The 17470-nt window shown below is 38.6% G+C and overlaps 2 protein-coding genes and 1 pseudogene across 4 annotated transcripts in view; 1 reads left to right on the top strand and 2 right to left on the bottom strand.

Moving 5' to 3' along the window:
* Phtf1 (putative homeodomain transcription factor 1) overlaps positions 1–3983 on the bottom strand; it is a 58390-nt gene extending 54407 nt beyond the window's left edge. For both annotated transcript variants that reach the window (XM_004641698.2, XM_004641699.2), the window contains exons 1-3: positions 3529–3983; positions 3231–3303; positions 2595–2651 (exon numbers count right to left, since the gene is read on the bottom strand). In XM_004641698.2, coding sequence (XP_004641755.1) covers positions 2595–2651; positions 3231–3275 — 102 coding nt within the window. In that variant the 5' untranslated portion in view covers positions 3276–3303; positions 3529–3983. The remainder of the gene's footprint in view (positions 1–2594; positions 2652–3230; positions 3304–3528) is intronic.
* A 1417-nt stretch (positions 3984–5400) lies between these two features.
* Positions 5401–17470, bottom strand: part of Rsbn1 (round spermatid basic protein 1) — a 59555-nt gene continuing 47485 nt past the window's right edge. Inside the window, exons 5-7 of one of the 2 annotated variants that reach the window (XM_023701760.1) lie at positions 12331–12498; positions 10642–10750; positions 5401–6099 (exon numbers count right to left, since the gene is read on the bottom strand). In XM_023701760.1, the coding sequence (XP_023557528.1) occupies positions 6031–6099; positions 10642–10750; positions 12331–12498 (346 nt within the window). In that variant the 3' untranslated portion in view covers positions 5401–6030. Of the gene's footprint in view, positions 10017–10641; positions 10751–12330; positions 12499–17470 lie in introns of both variants that reach the window. The other variant, XM_004641695.2, reaches the window with a different exon arrangement.
* The window catches only part of LOC111812742, a 3859-nt pseudogene continuing 3294 nt past the window's right edge, over positions 16906–17470 (top strand).

Genomic DNA, 17470 nt, shown 5'->3' with positions numbered 1-17470 from the left:
GGTCTTCCGCTTCACTGGCAATGTCAGAAATTGTTGACCTGAGTCTCCTACAACTCAACATAACAGCATGGCTTTACTTCTTATACTTCGCTTTTATACTTTTCTGCTGGATGGTTAAGACCAAGATAAAGCAAGACCTATGCAAAAAGAGTTGTATCTTTTGGGTCTGAGAAGGTCCGTGAAATCCCCTCAGGATTTATGCTGAGATCCTGTACCTCAAGATTGTAGAACCTTTGTCAGTGTCAGCCATGTGGATAAAGATAAAGATAAAGATAAAGCAAGACCTATGCAAAAAGAGTTGTATCTTTTGTATCTGATAAGGTCAGTCAAGTACCCTCAGGATTTATCCTGTAACCCTGTACTGCAGGTTGCAGATCCTTTGTCAGTGTCAGCCATGTGGATGAGTCACGGCCATTGCTTGACCAATGTGCTCCCTGTGAAAGCCTAGGAGAATGTTTTCTCTCCATGTGACTCTCCTTAGGCACACTCTACATAATCGATCACTTTCCTCTTTGGCCCTATAATCTTCTTGATCAGAAAATTTGGGACACTACCAAGTTACATGACGTTACAGTACAAGTTCTCATATGTCCTGAGTCTTAACTGACTTTGGAAGGCTAGGGCCAAAATGTTAGCTTTCCTTGAGGCCCTCCTTTTTCTCTAATTCTGGTCTGCAAACTTGGGTTATTAACCCTCCAGAAGAGAAGCTTATTGTTATTACCATACAACCTAGGCTGTTAAGCTTAACCTCACTATCTGAATGAATAGCAAACATCTTAGGCATAACATGAAACAGGTATTTTTCATCACGTATTGATATGTTGAACTTTAAGTCCCTACAGAATATGAAGAAAAAACATTTAAAAATTAAAATATATTTTTAAAATAGGCATAAAGAATTATGTATTTATGTTTACATATAAGTCCAGAAATCTCATCATATACAACCTTGAAGCAGAACAGTCCCACAATATTCCTTTTCCTGTCTCCTGCCTTCATTCACCAGCTCCTTCCTTTTGAACAGTCATCTACCCGAGAGACAGCACAGCAGCAACTGGCATGTCATGACAAGCAGCTCATATTCAGAAGACCAGAATGACAGGCACTCCAAGCATGAACCTACTATTACAGATTACCATCTTCAGTGCAGTCGCTTAGTTCACAGGTATCAGTATATATAGTTAGTCTGGGTGAGAATCTTTCCAATTAACTGCTAGATTCAAAAATCTTCTGAAGATTCTCAGGATCACTGCCTTGCCCATCTTGTACATAGAACTGTATGGCTTGTCACTGTCATGTTTCCTAGTTCTTCTCCTTTCCCTCAAAGGGTCCATTCTAATTGTGATTTAATTAATGGTACACTCTAATTAATGTACTATTAAAATGTACTTAAAGTTCTGCAACAAATCTTTTTTTAAAGGGTCCACAAACAAGCATCTGATGCCATTTATGAACACTTTCCAAGGCCATAAGACCCTGAGTCTATAGATATAAGAATTAAAGTCAGGAGACATACATTATTTTAAGGGCCAGAGCTGGCTCTCCTGGCTTTCCACGACCCTCAAGACTGTTCAATTACATTTGGCTATCAAGCAGCCATTCAATGACTTCACTATTACCTCCACATCTTTCAATCCCACCAGCTAACTTTGATACATTACATCATTTAACCTTCTTTGCATTACAAATAGAAATTAACATTCTAAGTTATACATCAGTTTTTGGTTGTTTGGTTAGCATGAAATAACCTAAGAGTCTGCTCAGTTCTAAAGATAGTGCATAAACTGGGCATGGTGATGCACGCCTGTAATCCCAGCACTCAGGAGGCTGAGGCAGGATTATTGCTGCTTCAAGACCAGCCTGGACTCAAGGCCAGTTTTAACTGCATAGAAAGACTGTCTCAAAAAGACAAAAAAAATATAGTACCTAAAAAAAAAAAAAAAAGTTTAAGAGCTTGAAAAATTTAAAGACCATACTTTAAAACAGTGATTGAGGGCCAGGGAGATGGCTCAGGAGAATAAGCGCTTCCCTGGCAAACGCAAGGGCCTGAGTTCTATCCTCAGTTCTGCAAAAAAATAGATAAATAAAAAATACAACAGTGATTGAATAAAATAGGGGTCATCACTTGAGAGAGTGAGGCAAGAGAACCACTGAGAGTTGGAGGCCTGTCTGGATGCGGGCCAAAAGTGGATTTTATTTGGCTTGTATTGTGATGATGGTGATGGTGAAGAGGAAGAGGAAAACAGAAAAGAAAAGGCAAAGAGAAGAACTACCCCTTTAAAAATTTGGGAATTTCACATAGGAATGCATATTTCTAGCTTTTCTTGAAAAATCTGAAATTCTGACAGTACTGGGACTTGCCATGTGGTAATAACTGACCAAAATTATGTAATCATAGCCCCACCTACAGGGACATTTGGTACTAAAGCCACAGGTGAACTGTTATCATTATACATATTGTTTTGTTTTGTTTTTTTCTTATAAACTTCAAAGAATGAAGAATGCCATACCTGGTGGACAGGTGCAGATTTTTAAAAGTACAATCCACTCTTCACATTAATTCAGTAAAACAAAAGTAGAATTAAAGAATTTACCTTAATCTGAGTTTGTTCGATTGATTTTTCCCATATCTGCTGATCATATGCTCCAATCTGAAATAAGGAGCAAGCTATTTAAATGATGCAAAGGCAAACACCTGTACTTAAGTCAAACCTCACACAGAAATCATTAATCTATTAAGTATTAATATCTGAAAAATGTTTATGCCTCTCAGAATTAGTATTTCCAAAAACTATTTCCTTCAAAACTCTATAATAATAGCCGGATCTAAAAGTTTAAAAGCAACATCTAAAATATTTCAAATGAAATATTACCTTAAAAGGTATTTCCACACTTAAGGAAAACATCAATAGGAATGCTACAGAAGAATAAAAGATAAGGGACAGCACCAAGCTGAGCCATACAGATAAAGGTTCCATTCATATCTTTGAAGCGTGAACAGAAGTAAACTTTCCTAGCGCTGCCATGGCTTCTGTATGCAACCCAGAGAAGGGGCAGGATTTGAAAATCTGATCCTGGGACCTGGAAGTGGCTTTACAATGACCTTGTAAATCCATGTTTCCACTTATGCTGAGCTACCATAATACCTGGTATTAAGAAACTTAGGGAAAAGCAATGTGGTGTTTCTTGTGCAGTTTCTGCAGGAAGTGCGATTTGCAAATAAAAATTACCTTCTTTTGATACCACGATATAGCATCTCTCTCGTTCGAGGCCATTTGTATCTCCAGCCAGAGTGGGATTTCACTGAAAATGAAGGTAAGCAGTGGGTGAGTCAAGCCCCTCGGGGAGCAGCAGTCCCTTTCTCCGACTGCTGGGAGTGGGAGACGGCAAACAAACGGTCGCCGCGGCGGGGACGCTCCTGGCAGACTTCGCGGGAGGAGTTCGCCGCTGTAGCGAAGGGCAGGCAAGAGGTGCCCGAGTACCCCAGCCCGGCCCGCGGCCCCTCGCGGCCCCCCGCCCGACTCTCACCTGGAGCCCGCTGCTAGGCAGGCCGACGTCCAGGTCCTTCCTCCTCAGCGGCCCCAGCCCGGCGGAAAGGCAGGGGGCGAGGCGGCCGGCCCAGCAGGCCGCATCTTCCCCGCAAGGCCGCGACGCCGGTGGGGCCGTTACCATGGAGACCGCGGCGGCCGCGCCAGCCTCGGAGGCAGCTGGCGGCCCGCGCTGCACCGAGGGCAGTCCGTGGTCACAGCGCACTCGCCAAGCCCGACCTACGAGGTCGCCGGATGGGCCATAAAATAAGCAAACGGGCGGGGCAGCGAGGGAGATAAAAGGCAAAGGGCCTTCGCTAAGCCGACACTTTTGCACTGCCGCCGCGTAAAGCGCTTTGCGCCTCCTTGGGGAGAACCGGGTCGCGGCGCGGCTGCCGAGCGGCGGCGCGCGTCCTCCCGGGGCTGCGCCGTTAGGGCGGTGACTCAGCCGCGCTGCACACCGCCGCCCTGCACACCGCCGCGCCGCCAGCCTCGGCTTCCGCTTTCCGGCCCTCGCCGCCCAGGTGGCTCCGCCCCCGGCCTCCGCTCGCTGCCCCGGGCGGCTGCGGAGCGAGGGGTGGGGGTCGCGCGGCCGCCTGCGCTTCCCGAGGGCACCTTCGGGTCGGCAGAAAAGACTTTCCCTGCCAGCGATCTCGAGATCCACCGGCTCCCGGCTCGTGACTTCGGGGCACTTTACTTCACATTGGCTTCTCCCAGTGGGCTGCCGGAGCCGAGCGGGGCGAGCGGCGCCCGCGTGGGCTTACACACAGGTTTTCGGTATTGGTTGAGTGAACGACCGCTGTGAAACGCAGGCCAGGAGGGCTGGGAATCAAGGGCTCCCCGCTCTTTCCCGCAGCAGCTCTGGGACTTAAACTTAATGGATTTCAAGAGTGTAAAGGAAGAGGGACAGGGCTAGAGACTGTCACTAGTCGCTTTCTCCAATTACAATAAGGGAGGTTGGTGGCAGGAATTTTAAACGCCAGCGGGCCGGTGGAGGTCAGATGAAAACGATTACACCCCCGAATGAATGTTAAGGATATGTTAATAAGGTTCCCAACCCACTTTTTCCTCTTCGCAAAAACATTTTACCTTACAGTTTAGCACATGCAGGCTTTTTTTTTTTTTTTTTTTTTTGGAGGGATGCAGGCACTTAGCAGGTAAATGGAACCAGGAAAAAATGCACCTGCCAAAAACAAGTGGTAAGGTTGTGTAAGGCAGGGGCGTTGGACACAGAACAGCTGCGCTCAAATCTGGGCTCCTAATTGTTTTTTTAAGGCAGTGCATTCAGTCTAACACGCCTGCTTTCTCTCTTGCAGTATGGATTATCTTCCCACAAAACAAAAGCTGACGGGGGACTTCATTTGGTGCTATGCATATCCCTGTAACTCCAGTCACAGGAGGCTGAGGTAGAAGGACTGCAAGCTGAAGGCCAGACTGGACAACTGAGAAAACCCCCATCTCAAAAAGCACTACCTTTTATGAGTTAAAAATGTAGTTTTGCCGTAGAGTGCCCCTGCCTTCAAATTTACACAACCAAAATAGTGTTGTATGGTGCGCCACAGCACATGGACATCTGAGAAGTCTACACACCACTTTCACTGCTCCGTGCGTTTCCAAGAATATCTACATCACCAGAATGAAATATTTAGCGTTGTCTCTGATAAGTACACAGAAACCAAATCAAACAGCAAAAGGCCTAAGGGCCACAAAGGCAAGTATAAATTTTCTTCTTACCCAAAACTAGACGCATCCTCCCTATGGATAGATCCTCCCCGCTTCCTCACCTACAACCATCTTTAGGGGAAGAAAAAAATCCAACAACAAAAAAAAATCTTTTTTTTTTTAATTTTAAATGATGGGATAGAGAAGGTAGGAAGGAAACAGGTTTCTGGTATCTAGAATTCACACATGCTATTCATTTTGTAATGAAACATCAGTAAAGGACGAATCAGACTTTGTTTATTAAAAAAATACTTTACAGGGGAAAAAAAACCTCTATGCATTCCATTGTCCTATTTTACAAAGAAATAGCTTAACAATTTAACACACTTAGACAGCTACAAAAAAGCACTGTGTTAAAAGGATTATTATTCACACAAATTTGGATTTAAGACTATTCATTAAAAACTTTAAAACACTTGTTAATGTCAATAAACAAACTAAGGCCACACAACGCAAAAAGTCCGCCAGGCAAATTATACATTTCATCTATATGCAAAGACCTCTTAAAGATAAATTAAAGCCACAGGAAAAAAATTCTTAGCTGCCAATCAAAATGGAGTTTAGTCACAGAAAACACTATTACATGAAAATTTACAACATGTGAGAGAAGCAATACATATTTCTTTAGAGAAAATTGAAAAGTGCTATATTTTAAGAGACAGTGGTCTCAACTACATGCACAAGTGGATCCTAAAAAATTTAAGAAGAAAATGGAAGGCCATATTTATGGAGAGATACTTGCTTTCCAAAGGAACAAACTTTCAGCATGAGGTTGAGTCCTTTATGCGCGTAGGAAAAACATGTACTGTGCATTTCCTTTACTTGCATAACCAATAAATACAGCTACAACCTGTTTTAAAAACATAAAACAGCACAAATGTGAACTTCTGGCATATGCTACTGAAAGGCTCTTGTTTAAAAACCTGTAGTAGTGATAAAACATTTATTAAAAAGATACAATCTTCCTAAAGGTATAAATACAAATAACTTTTTAATGGCTAATACAGACGAAAATATAATGGGTTAGTATTAACGATTAAGAATATATTCACTAAGTATATTTCCATAGATTTTGGAGACTTGTTCCTATATTAGCTTTGAGACAATAATATTTATATAGGGAAAGGCAACAAGCAAACGTTTCTCCACTCATTATGACCTTTATGCCTACTTAAGACAGATGCAAACATATTTTCCAAGGTTTAGTAATGAATTTATTTAATAAGCTCATTTTCCCCCTATAAGAGCTTACAGTATTAGTTGATAATCCTACTGTCTCTGAGGGGACAGGGCACTTTCCAAAAGTCTTTAGCTAAAAATAATATACCAGTTAAACAAATTTTAAGTACTGAGTAAACAAATTAAAAGTACAGTTAAGCTTAGGAATTTGTTTTCAAAGAGTTAAAAAAAAAAAGCTTGGAGGAGGGAATCAATATATAGGGTTTTTTTCACTGTTATTGCTTGCTGAGTTTGAGACACCTCTTGGAATCATAATCTACTCCTAGCATTACCTTGGCAATTATAGAATGACTTCTGAGCCACGGGGGAAGACTTCTGTCCTTTTTAATGGACACCATAAAATCATTCTGTTTACTATTAGGACTTCATTTATTAGGCCCTTTCCATGAACACATTTTAAGAATTCCCTCTTCTCCACATTCCTCCATAAAACTTATAGCTCACATTCTGAAGTAACCTCGAGTTGGCACACTGGATAATGTAACAAAAAGGAAGATCTGCTTAAATTTCACTGCCATCACAACTCAGAAGACGCCAGATTGTTCCATGCCTCACTCCATCAAACCAAATAATTTAATGATTCAGAAAAGTTGCAATCATTTGTATCACTATACTAGGATACAGATTTGAAAGCAGTAAGGAATTCAGAACTGCTGCTCTTATATTCATCAGTCTTTAAAGCATGCTATCAAAATCTAATACTCACATAGGACATTGAGTTTCCAGATACATTACTAGCTAAATATTTCTCTCCATTCTATTGCAATTCTAACATACAATGAATTTATTAATACATGATTTCAAACACTTTTTATACGTTTAATGCATTTATATTGGAGGTGAGGGTAGAATGTTTTATAAAAGGAAAATGGGGATTTGCTTTTGATTGTAGGTCTCTGCAGATCCGCTGGTTCCTGAGTGACTATACACAGTGCTGGCTGTCAGGAGACAGTCTCCTTTTTTACTAGTAATGACCAGCCTAGATGACAGATGGCATCTGCTGGATGGCAAGTGGGAGATGGGGAAATTGGATTTTGGAAGACAAGAAAATCAAAATAAAACCTTTTTGCTTTAACAACCTTGCTCTTCATGATTATTCTAAAAAGCAAATGTTGCCTGAGAAGAATTTTATTTTGCACAGCCTGGTAAAGCTCTATGAAATTCTTCTGGACAGAAAAATAAAAATAACATATAACCCAAACCCATTCATTTTGTGATTAGCCCCCTTTCCCACAAAATAACAAAAGAAGTACCCTCAAAGGTCCCTTAAAAACTAGTCGTGATAAACTAGAATTTACCCAAGAATTTATACACAGGATTTAAAAACACCCCTGTAATAATCACATTACCTTTCATACCATTCTAATTATTTACAAAGATAACTAAAACCAACATCACTTCCAATTCATAAATGGTTTACATCAAAATGCTTCCCTATTTGTCTTCATCCTTTGTAACAGAGAATACATACATATACATATATATAAGGAATAATACAGATTCTAACTAATCACTGTAGTATTTGCTGATGGTTACTTTTCTATCAATTTACACAGTGACCTCTATACTTTGCTAATATCCATTTAACTACACAACAATATTGCACAAAGTAATATTTATATAAGATTTAACCTATTTCAGAAGTTTAGAGAAAATTCATATTTGATACTTTCAAAAGATGCAGCTAAGTTTTCATGGTGACAGACACAGTAAAGCAGCATCTTTTTTTTTTTTTTTTTTGCCTATGTTAATGTAAATTTTTCAAATCTCACCATCCAAAAAAAGAAAAAACAAAACTTCAAATTGCACTGTAACCAGGTAGATACAAGAATCTGGTCTTAGGTGTGGGGAATACTCTTCCTTTAACAAACAAAAGGCCTACCCTAGTATTAACCAAAAAAAGTATGTGCATCACATTAACGTTCTGAAGTAATAGAAAGTTGATATCACATTAGCTATATGAATTGTGCCTGAAAAAGAGTAAAAATTTTAAATACTCAGGCACTAAATTTTAGGCTACCCAAAACTCTAGGATGAAGTTTAGTGCTGTATTCTTTATTAGAAAACAGCAACACAGAATAACAGTAAATAAACCCAGTTATTCTCTAGTTAAAACTGCAAAGTGTACCAAAGTTTCATGAATAGGTTGATGCCAAATAACAAGTTCCAAACATGGCAGCCTCATCAGAAAGATTGATATCATTCTCTTAAGTTTGACAACTGTGATCAATTTAGAAAGCAAAAGTATCCACATGAAATGAGAATGCTAGGAAGCAGAACAGAGTATTATGTCAACATTATCTCTTTTACCCAGAATACCTTCCATAGTTACCAGGTATTTTATAAGAGATTAATGAACCATGGATAATGACCAAGGATTATTCAGCTTTAGATTTTTTTTTAATTGAAATATCCACTGGGCATTAAATAACAGATACCAAAAAAAAAAAAAAGACAGTTTGGATCAGAAAGTGCTGTGCTTTCTCCTTGTTAAGAAAGAAATCAGAAAGCTACTGAATTTTCTTTAGAAACCACTTATTTCTTGTGGCTGGACTAAATAACTTACTTGCCCACATTACCAGATGCAAGAACTCTTTCCTGCAATCTACGCCATATTTTACTGTGGAAACTGAGTAAGTGCCATGAAGACACAAATACTAAACCGTAAATCTGACTTTCATCATAAAAATAGCAAATGAGGCAAGAGACAAGGCAAGATAAAATTAAGGAAAGTGAATGATTTAACAAACAAGAATCTGTTATTCCAGAGAATTCATTTTGATTTGAAGAAGAGATTGAATTGTTACCTCACACCTTAAAACAGAAAGTAGCAGCAGACCCACTATTACATACTGTACTAACGGGATAAGATACAACTCTTAATTTTTGCATAATCTGTGTAAAAAAGATATGCTTGACATTTGTGGAATGTCATTTCTCTTTATAGAATTATAGGCAAGATTTCTCCAATAAAACTTAACTTAAGCCAGTTATAAAACTATAACTTCACATCAAAATTTAAAAAAGTTAAAAAATGTGAATATGTACATATCACACAGGAGTGCTTGTATGTTCCTGCAGACTGTGTTGCTGGTCTGAGTCCAGTCTATTTTCCACCTTCAAAACTGGAATAGGCTGGGTCTTCTGATCTTGCTGTAGATGATGAAGTTCTGATGAAGGCGAGAAAGACGCTGAAGCAGTTGTCAAAAGCTGCATCTCTGTGCATGTGTCCTCCGATTCAGTTTTTACTCTCACACACTGCGAGTCAACTTCTAATTCTCGCTTTCCAGTTAAATCAGAATCCATGTTAGAATTGCTTTCTGGGTTCTGAGTGGCTTCTACAACAGGGTGGTACTGTTTAAGTCTTATGTGCCAGGCTAAGCTGCATACTGCTGACACTGTTTTGAACTGATGAATAACATTTCTAGGGATGAAGTAGATATCATTGTCACATAGCTGAATTCTAGCGTAACGAATGCCTTCTCGCCTCATTTGGTTTAGTTTAGCTTCATCCACCCACTGTACACACTGAAGAAAGGCAAAAAGTTGCATAAGGCTTTAAAATGTATAATTTAGTCAAAATATTATAATTAGCATAGGAAAACAGTAGGGATAAAATGTGACATAAAGAAGTTAAGCAATATTAAATGAGGTATCACTTTCTCAAATGTCCCATTGGGAAACGCTCTTCTTCATATTTCTCTAACTCTCTAGTCAAAACAAAGAACAGATGGCCTAAGGAATCATTTAAGTAAGGTTCTAGAAATGCAGCTAAATATCAATATTATTTGGCACACATAGGGAACATTTTATATCTTTTCTTTCAATGTCTTAAACTTTTGCAATTAAAGACCCATAGCACAACGAAGTTAACAAGTGAGTCTACTCATGGCCAAAACTGTGCAACCCTGAACCCTTTTTGACCATCTGAAGCTCACCTGGCACCCCAAAAATTAAAGAAATGTTAAGCATTTTGCTTGAGCAGCTGTTTCAATGATTTCTAACATTCGACATTCATACAGCCTTTAATAAAGATAAAATTACATTTAATAACAATGTGCTCAGTTACACAATAAAATGCAAAATAAAATGGATACAGACATTTACTTCTAATATCTAATACAAAGGGTAATTAAAAAGCCAGAGTCCTTACCTGGGAAACAGGAGGCTCATGAAGGTCTAACTGAAGTCTCTGTACAACATCAGTAAAATCCTCAGCATGAAAACAAATCACATCTTTGGTTATGCGAGGTTGGTCACTCCTAATATTTAATAAAATTAAGTTTTAGGACCAAGAATTCACTAAAAAAATGATGACAAATTTTAGTTCTCCACTTAAATCCTACTGCCAGCAAACAAACAGAATACATATCTTCTAAGGACAAAATATACACTTGATACTTTAATCAATTAAAAAAAATAAAACTTATAATCTCTAGTTCCCCCCAAAAAAAGAAAAAAAAAAAAAAAATTCAAACTTTGGGCCGGGGAGATGGCTCAGTAGAGTAAGCACAAAGGCATGAGTTCAATCCCCAGTTCCGCCAAAAATAAAATAAAATAAAATAAAATAAAATAAAATAAAATAAAAATAAAACTTAAAAAAAAAAAACATAAAAATCAGATTAGCTACTGCAAAACTAAAAGCACTGGCTAAAAAAGTTTTATTCTAAACGACATAACATTCGCAGTTCTCCCATCAGTTTGCACCTCTTATATCCTGAGCTTTATTAAAATTGGACTCCAACTGAATGTACCATTGTTCAATCAGTCATTATGGAAAGCAGTCCCTCAAGACACTGAAAACAGAATCACCATACAATCCTGTAACACCATTTCTGGGTGAATACCCCCAAAAAAACTGAAAGCAGGGACAGGAAGAGATATTTGGAAGCTAGTTAGCTACTGGTTCCTAATAAGACAAAAAGTAGAAGCAACCAAATGTTCATTAATGGACAAAATGTCTTACATACATACAAACACACAACACCCTATATATTTAAAATGGTTTGTACAAAGCCTTTTAAGAGAAATGAGATTCTAACAACTGCTGCATCAGTGGATGAACCCTAAGTACATTATAATAAAAATAAGCCAGTCACAAAAAGACAAATACTGTATGATTCTACTTAAGAGATAACAAAAATAGTTAAATTCAAGGAAATAAAAAATTCAATGATAGAATTTAGGCATATGAGGAAGGGAATACTTCTTGAAAACAGCGCTTCAGTTTTGCAGGATGAGAGGGTTCTGCAGACTTCATCCACGGCAATGTAATTATATTAACACTAATGAACATATATGTTAAAAATGTTTGAAATGGTAACTGTTACAGCTTGGATCTGGATGTTACCCAAAGCCTCAAGTGGCCATAGATGGGGCTTATTCAGAGGTGGCTGAACTCCAGTGTGTGTGAGACTGGGATTAAGAATGTGTGATTACTAAATCAGCCACTGATTATAGCTGGCATGGTTCTGGACATGAATGCTACCTCCCTAAAGGCGGGGCAGAAAAAAGCTGCTATTGTTACTTATAGGTTGGCACCTTCTGCCCTGTCTCTTACCCACCATAAACTGTTGCTCTTTTGTGATACCCTCCATCATGCCATCCTGCCTGGGAGACAGTCAATTTGGGGGTGGAATCTCTATAAACTGTGAGATAAAATAAACCTTTCTCCTTTAACTTTAGGTATTGAGTATTTCTCTCAGCAACAAGAAAAACAGGCGTATTTTACCTTCATGCATATTTTACCACAATTTAAAAACTGGCTCCCAACCTTTTAAGTAAAGTCCACATTTCCCTAGACGACATTAACCAACCTTACAGTTGAAATTTACTCACTTACCATTCACCGAACTGTACAGCTTTCAAAACCCCAACAGCAGCCGTACTCTGCCAGTCAAACCCCTGACCTACATGATCAGCATGAGCTCTTGTCCTGTCTTCAAAGAGGACTTCGCGGGGCTCACTGGTCCGAGGTAGGTACTGGAGATTTTTAATTTCATTCATTGATCTGGAATTGATTTAGTTGTAAAACAAGAGGAAAGCAATGAAGTTAATATAGTGTCAAACATATAAAACATCTGGTCATCTAACAACATGAAGTATAATTTAAGGCTGTGTCCTTCTTTACCCTCAACTCAGTTCTCTCCCCACTCTCAAAACATCTTACTAATCCTATAATTCAACAAGGAAGGGCTGGTGAGATGGCTCAGTGGTCTAAAGCACCTACTTAGTACAAGCTAAGCTAAGCAAAAACACAGGGAACGCGGTTCAATCCCCCAGCACCACATGCCAGCCAGCCCCGCCCCCTGATGGGCTGAGCTGGCCACACCCACACACCCACACCCGCAATAAATAAATAAATAAATTTAAAAAAAAAAAAAAAAAACAAGGAAAACTGAGCATCCATGTAATCTTCTGCATTGAGATGAAAGTAAAACGCTTAAAACTAATACTGGAAGCAGGACAGATTAGGGAGGGACTACAAATGAAATAGAAGAGTTAACTGTTGGTGTTGAACTCATGAGTTTATTATGTTCTGCTTTCTAAGTACCTCAAAATCTCCATATACAACTGATGGTGGTAGTAAAAAACAATAAGAAACAGTAAGAGGAACAAATAAATAAGAGTCTCAACAAGCTTCAGGATTAAAAATGATTACATGTCTTAAACTTAACTGAGCAAAAAAAGCAATAGAGGCTGAGAATATGGATAAATACATCGGCAACCAAAAAGAAAGCAAATCTAGCCAATGGAAAAAAAAATCAAAGATCTAAGCCAAGACATTTTGTAAAATTTCAGACTGCTTATGGCTGAGGACAGTTATCTTTCAAAAAGAGGGGAAAAATTACAAACAAAAGGACAAAAAGTAAACTGGATTAAGAATGTCAAAAGCAGTATCAGACGATGGGTTGGTGAGATAGCTCAGTGGACTAAAGTGCCTGCTTAGGCAAGAGCAGGGACCACAGTTCAATCTGCACCACACACTGCGCCAGCCCCGCCCCTGGGGAGTCAGGGCCAGAGTGGCACATGCCTGTAATCCCAGCAGGGGAGGCTGAAAGCAGGAGGATCACCAGGAGTCCAAGCTGTGCAGTGACACTCTGTAACAACCAAATACATTTTTTAAAAAGTTGTATCAGGTAAGAGAAGGCATTAAAACAATGCTAAAGGAAAATATATCCTCTGAATTCCAATTAAGCTGTAATCACATTTAATGTCAATGAAAGACACATAAAGACTCAGAATACCTTTCTTTTCTAGAACATTTCTTAAAAATATGCTCAAGGAAGGAAATATATTTGAGACAATCATAGGTTAATGACAGAAAGCATTAAATGAAAAATTCTAGGTTGTTATCTGTGAAATATGCCTTCCACACTGAAGTAGGGAAACAGCTCCAAAAGATTTTCATGTAAAGAACTGATGTGATTATGTGAAAACTAAAAAGGCTGGTCCCACAGTAGAGAGTACAACAGTGGTCACAGTTAGGGTAAAATAAGTTCTAGTGTTCCACAGCTCAATAAGTAGAACTGTAGTTTACAAAATTATGTATTTCCAAATAATTAGAAGAGCTTGAAAGTTCTCAACACAAAGAAATGATAGATGTTTGAGGAGATTCAAATGCTCATTTCAGATTGGATCATTACACACTGTATATATGCACTAAATTATCACACTATACCCTATAGACAATTATTATGTGTTAACTAAACTTAAAGATAACTGATGTGTTACAGCAGATAGAATAAGTAGAGTCTGGAAAGAGTGGAAGATACAAAACCAGGGATATAACTCTGTGGTACAGCACCGGACTAGCAAGGACAAAGCCTTGAGTTTGATTTCTGGTACCACAAAAGAAAAAAAAAAAAAAAAAAAAAAAAAGATTTGAGGATATATAAAGTATCAGAATGTAAGGTAACTGCTAACATTCCCAAAAAAGTAATAACAAAATAAGAGGTTTTACGTAAGAAAGTTAAACAAATAGTCATTGTGATTTTAGAGGAAAGTAACTCATATTACTAGGTGAGATGGAGCACACCTGTAATTCTAGCACTCAGAAGGATCCCAAGTTAAAGGGCAGCCTGACCTATATATAGCAAGACCCTGCCTCAAAAAACCAAAAAGAAAAAAAAAAGGGTTCTTAATCAAATTCACAAAAGAAAGAAGCATGTAGCACTAAGCTCATAACACATACATTTTTTCCTAGAAAGAATCTAAATGTTTTATATATTGATAGAAATGCACTGGAAAATAGATCAAAGTAAGTGAAGGAAATACAAACAACAAGTATATATTAAAGCAGGTATACAAAATGTATCACTTGTGTAATGAAAAATATATGAGATTAAAAATTAACAATTCTAGCATTAAAAAAAACTGTAAAACAAAATTTTAGACATTTTTTTTCAAATAGTTACATTCTCATGTAAACCTACTGAATAATAAATACAGTATTTATTTTTCTATCCTTTCATTTTGTGTCTTTACTGGTGAAATAAGTTTGTTGTAGGCAGTATATAGTATATATAGTATATAGGTCTTCTTAAAAAAAATTCAGCCATTTTCTGTACCTTTTAACTGAAGAATTTTGTCAATTTACATTCAAGGTTATTATTGAGACTAAATCATTCCTGTCATTTTCTTTGCTAATTTTCTTCTAATTGTTTTAAATACCCTTTCTTCTTTGCTTCCTCTTTTGTTCATCTCTGTAGTTTGATGGTTTACTGTATTGATAAGGTTTGAGTCTTCTCTATTTCTCTTCTTTGTGTTAGCTCTTACACTGGATTTCATGCTTTCACATATTTGCATGAAGGCAGTTATCTTTCTTTTACTTCTGGATGTAGGGTATATTTCAGCTACGTATCATGCTTGTTCGCAAAGTCTTTTGTTTCTGATGGATAGCCTTGCTGAGTGTAATAATCTTGGTTGGCAATTATTTTCTTTCAAACCTATCTTCCTTATTTGCTTTTTTTTTTTTTTTTTTCAATGTATTTAGTACAGGATATACAGGGTCTCACTGCCCAGATCAGACTCATAGTGATCCTTCATGTTTTTCTGCCTCCCAAGCACTGGGATTACAGACCCATGCTAGTCTCATTTGCTGTCTCAGCATGCCCCAGGGGTGGGGTTGGCACAGCACCCCTGGCCCCTGGCCCCTATGTCTGCCTTATTTGCTCTTCTTAATGAAATATATTGGAAATGCTTTTTGGTGAAGTCATATGGTTCTCACCACTGAGCAAACTGCAGTGCTTTCTTTCCCTGATCCTTGAACTTTCTTGTAGCCCTGCCTCTAAAGTCTTGCTATTATATCCAATATCCCACCAATGATTTCCTTTCACCTAAAAAAGAAGTAATGAGGGGGCCAGGAAGACAACTCAGTAGAATAAGGGCCTGATTTCAATCCCCGGTTCCGCAAAAAAAAAAAAAAAAAGAAGTAGTAATGAGGGAATGTGTAATCTTCAACAATATGGGAGAATCGTTAGTAAGGTCTTCATTTTTCTTTTATTTCTGAGGGATAGCCTTGCTGAGTGTAATAATCTGGGTGGCAATTATTTGCTTTCCTTTGGCCTCCCTGGAGACCAAAGTCTACCAAGGTGGTACAGATTCTTGTCTTTTTAAAAAAAATCAATCAATTTCTTGTTCAGGAACCACTCTTCATGAGATTCCATTATGGCTTTCTTAAAATAGACAGGAGCCAGGTCACCCACTTCCTTTGGAAGAGGAATACATTCATAAACCATGAGACACTGTTTCTTCTTGCTCATATTAGTTTCTAAAAAGATGCAGGGCAATCCTTTATCATCAAACATCTGTACCAATGATTTCCTAACATTAATTTCTTCTCAGATGTCTTCAACCATGAAGGTAGCAAGCAGCTCAGTGATGCTGCAAAGGAAATATGAGGCAATGCCCCTAAGAAAAATATCAGAAGTGGAGCAAACATAAACCTTAAATCCTACTGCAAAAATAAGGTGCTTAGGAAATCAAAAGCTTTCAAATAATAAAGACATGCTTCCATTTGTGCAGCAACATGCTGGTGTTCAGCAATAGCCTTTTCCCTCTGGTTCTCTTCCTCCTTATCAAGATGTTCTCTTACCTGTTTTGGATACAAATATGTCATCCTTTAAAGTGTAATAGTCTCCATCATTTTTTCCCCATGAATTCTGTTTCTTGCTCTTTTTTTCTACTCATTCTTTACTTTTCCTCAATGGTTGTCCTTTTTCTTTTTTTTCTCAAATGTTCCTTCAAGAACTGTTGAAAGTGCCGTGAATGTGCTGCCTCCAACCAGAGTCACTCAGTGCCTCAGAGTCAGAGTTATTTCTAGGAGCGTACTTGTTGGGGTCAGGATAAACATTAGCCACAGAATGCTCCAAAACAAGATAAATTCAAGTCTCCAAATTGAAGAAAACTGAGATCCATGCATGGGCATTGCTCAACAAGGAAATGATGTAGAGATTCTCACCCGCAGTCCTCCACGGGCTTCGGGCATATAAATACTACAGGATGTGTATTAAATAAATAATTTCAGGTGAGTGAGACAACCTGGGGCCCCGCAAGATCCTGAACAGACCCAGAGCGCAGGCCCAGTGAGTGAGTGAGATGACCAGGCCGCGGGATCCTGAACAGACCCAGAGCACAGGCCCGGCGAGTGAGTGAGACAACCCAGGGCCCGCTGGATCCTCATTCGACCCAGGCTGCAGGCCCAGCAAGGAACCCTTCAGCAGAACTCCCGGCAAAGAGGCTAGAGGCAAGACCCACCCAGCTGATTCAGGAGCAGAACATCTTACCAGAGAGACACAAAGAGTTCAACTCTAATGCCTGCAGCAGAAAGAAGTGGAGCACACAGCCAGAACCAAACAACACCCACTTGGAGGAATCTGAACTTCATAGATCCGGACCTGGTGCTAAGGTAATAACTCTATCTAAGCTCTACACCAAAGGTCAGAAGACAGTGGTATACAAAATGACAAAGAGAAGGAACA

Source organism: Octodon degus, unplaced genomic scaffold (genome assembly GCF_000260255.1).
Source record: "Octodon degus isolate 3935 unplaced genomic scaffold, OctDeg1.0 scaffold00140, whole genome shotgun sequence".
NCBI lineage: Eukaryota > Metazoa > Chordata > Mammalia > Rodentia > Octodontidae > Octodon > Octodon degus.
Note: the sequence above shows the minus strand (reverse complement) of the source record. Positions and strands in the feature narration are given on the sequence as shown.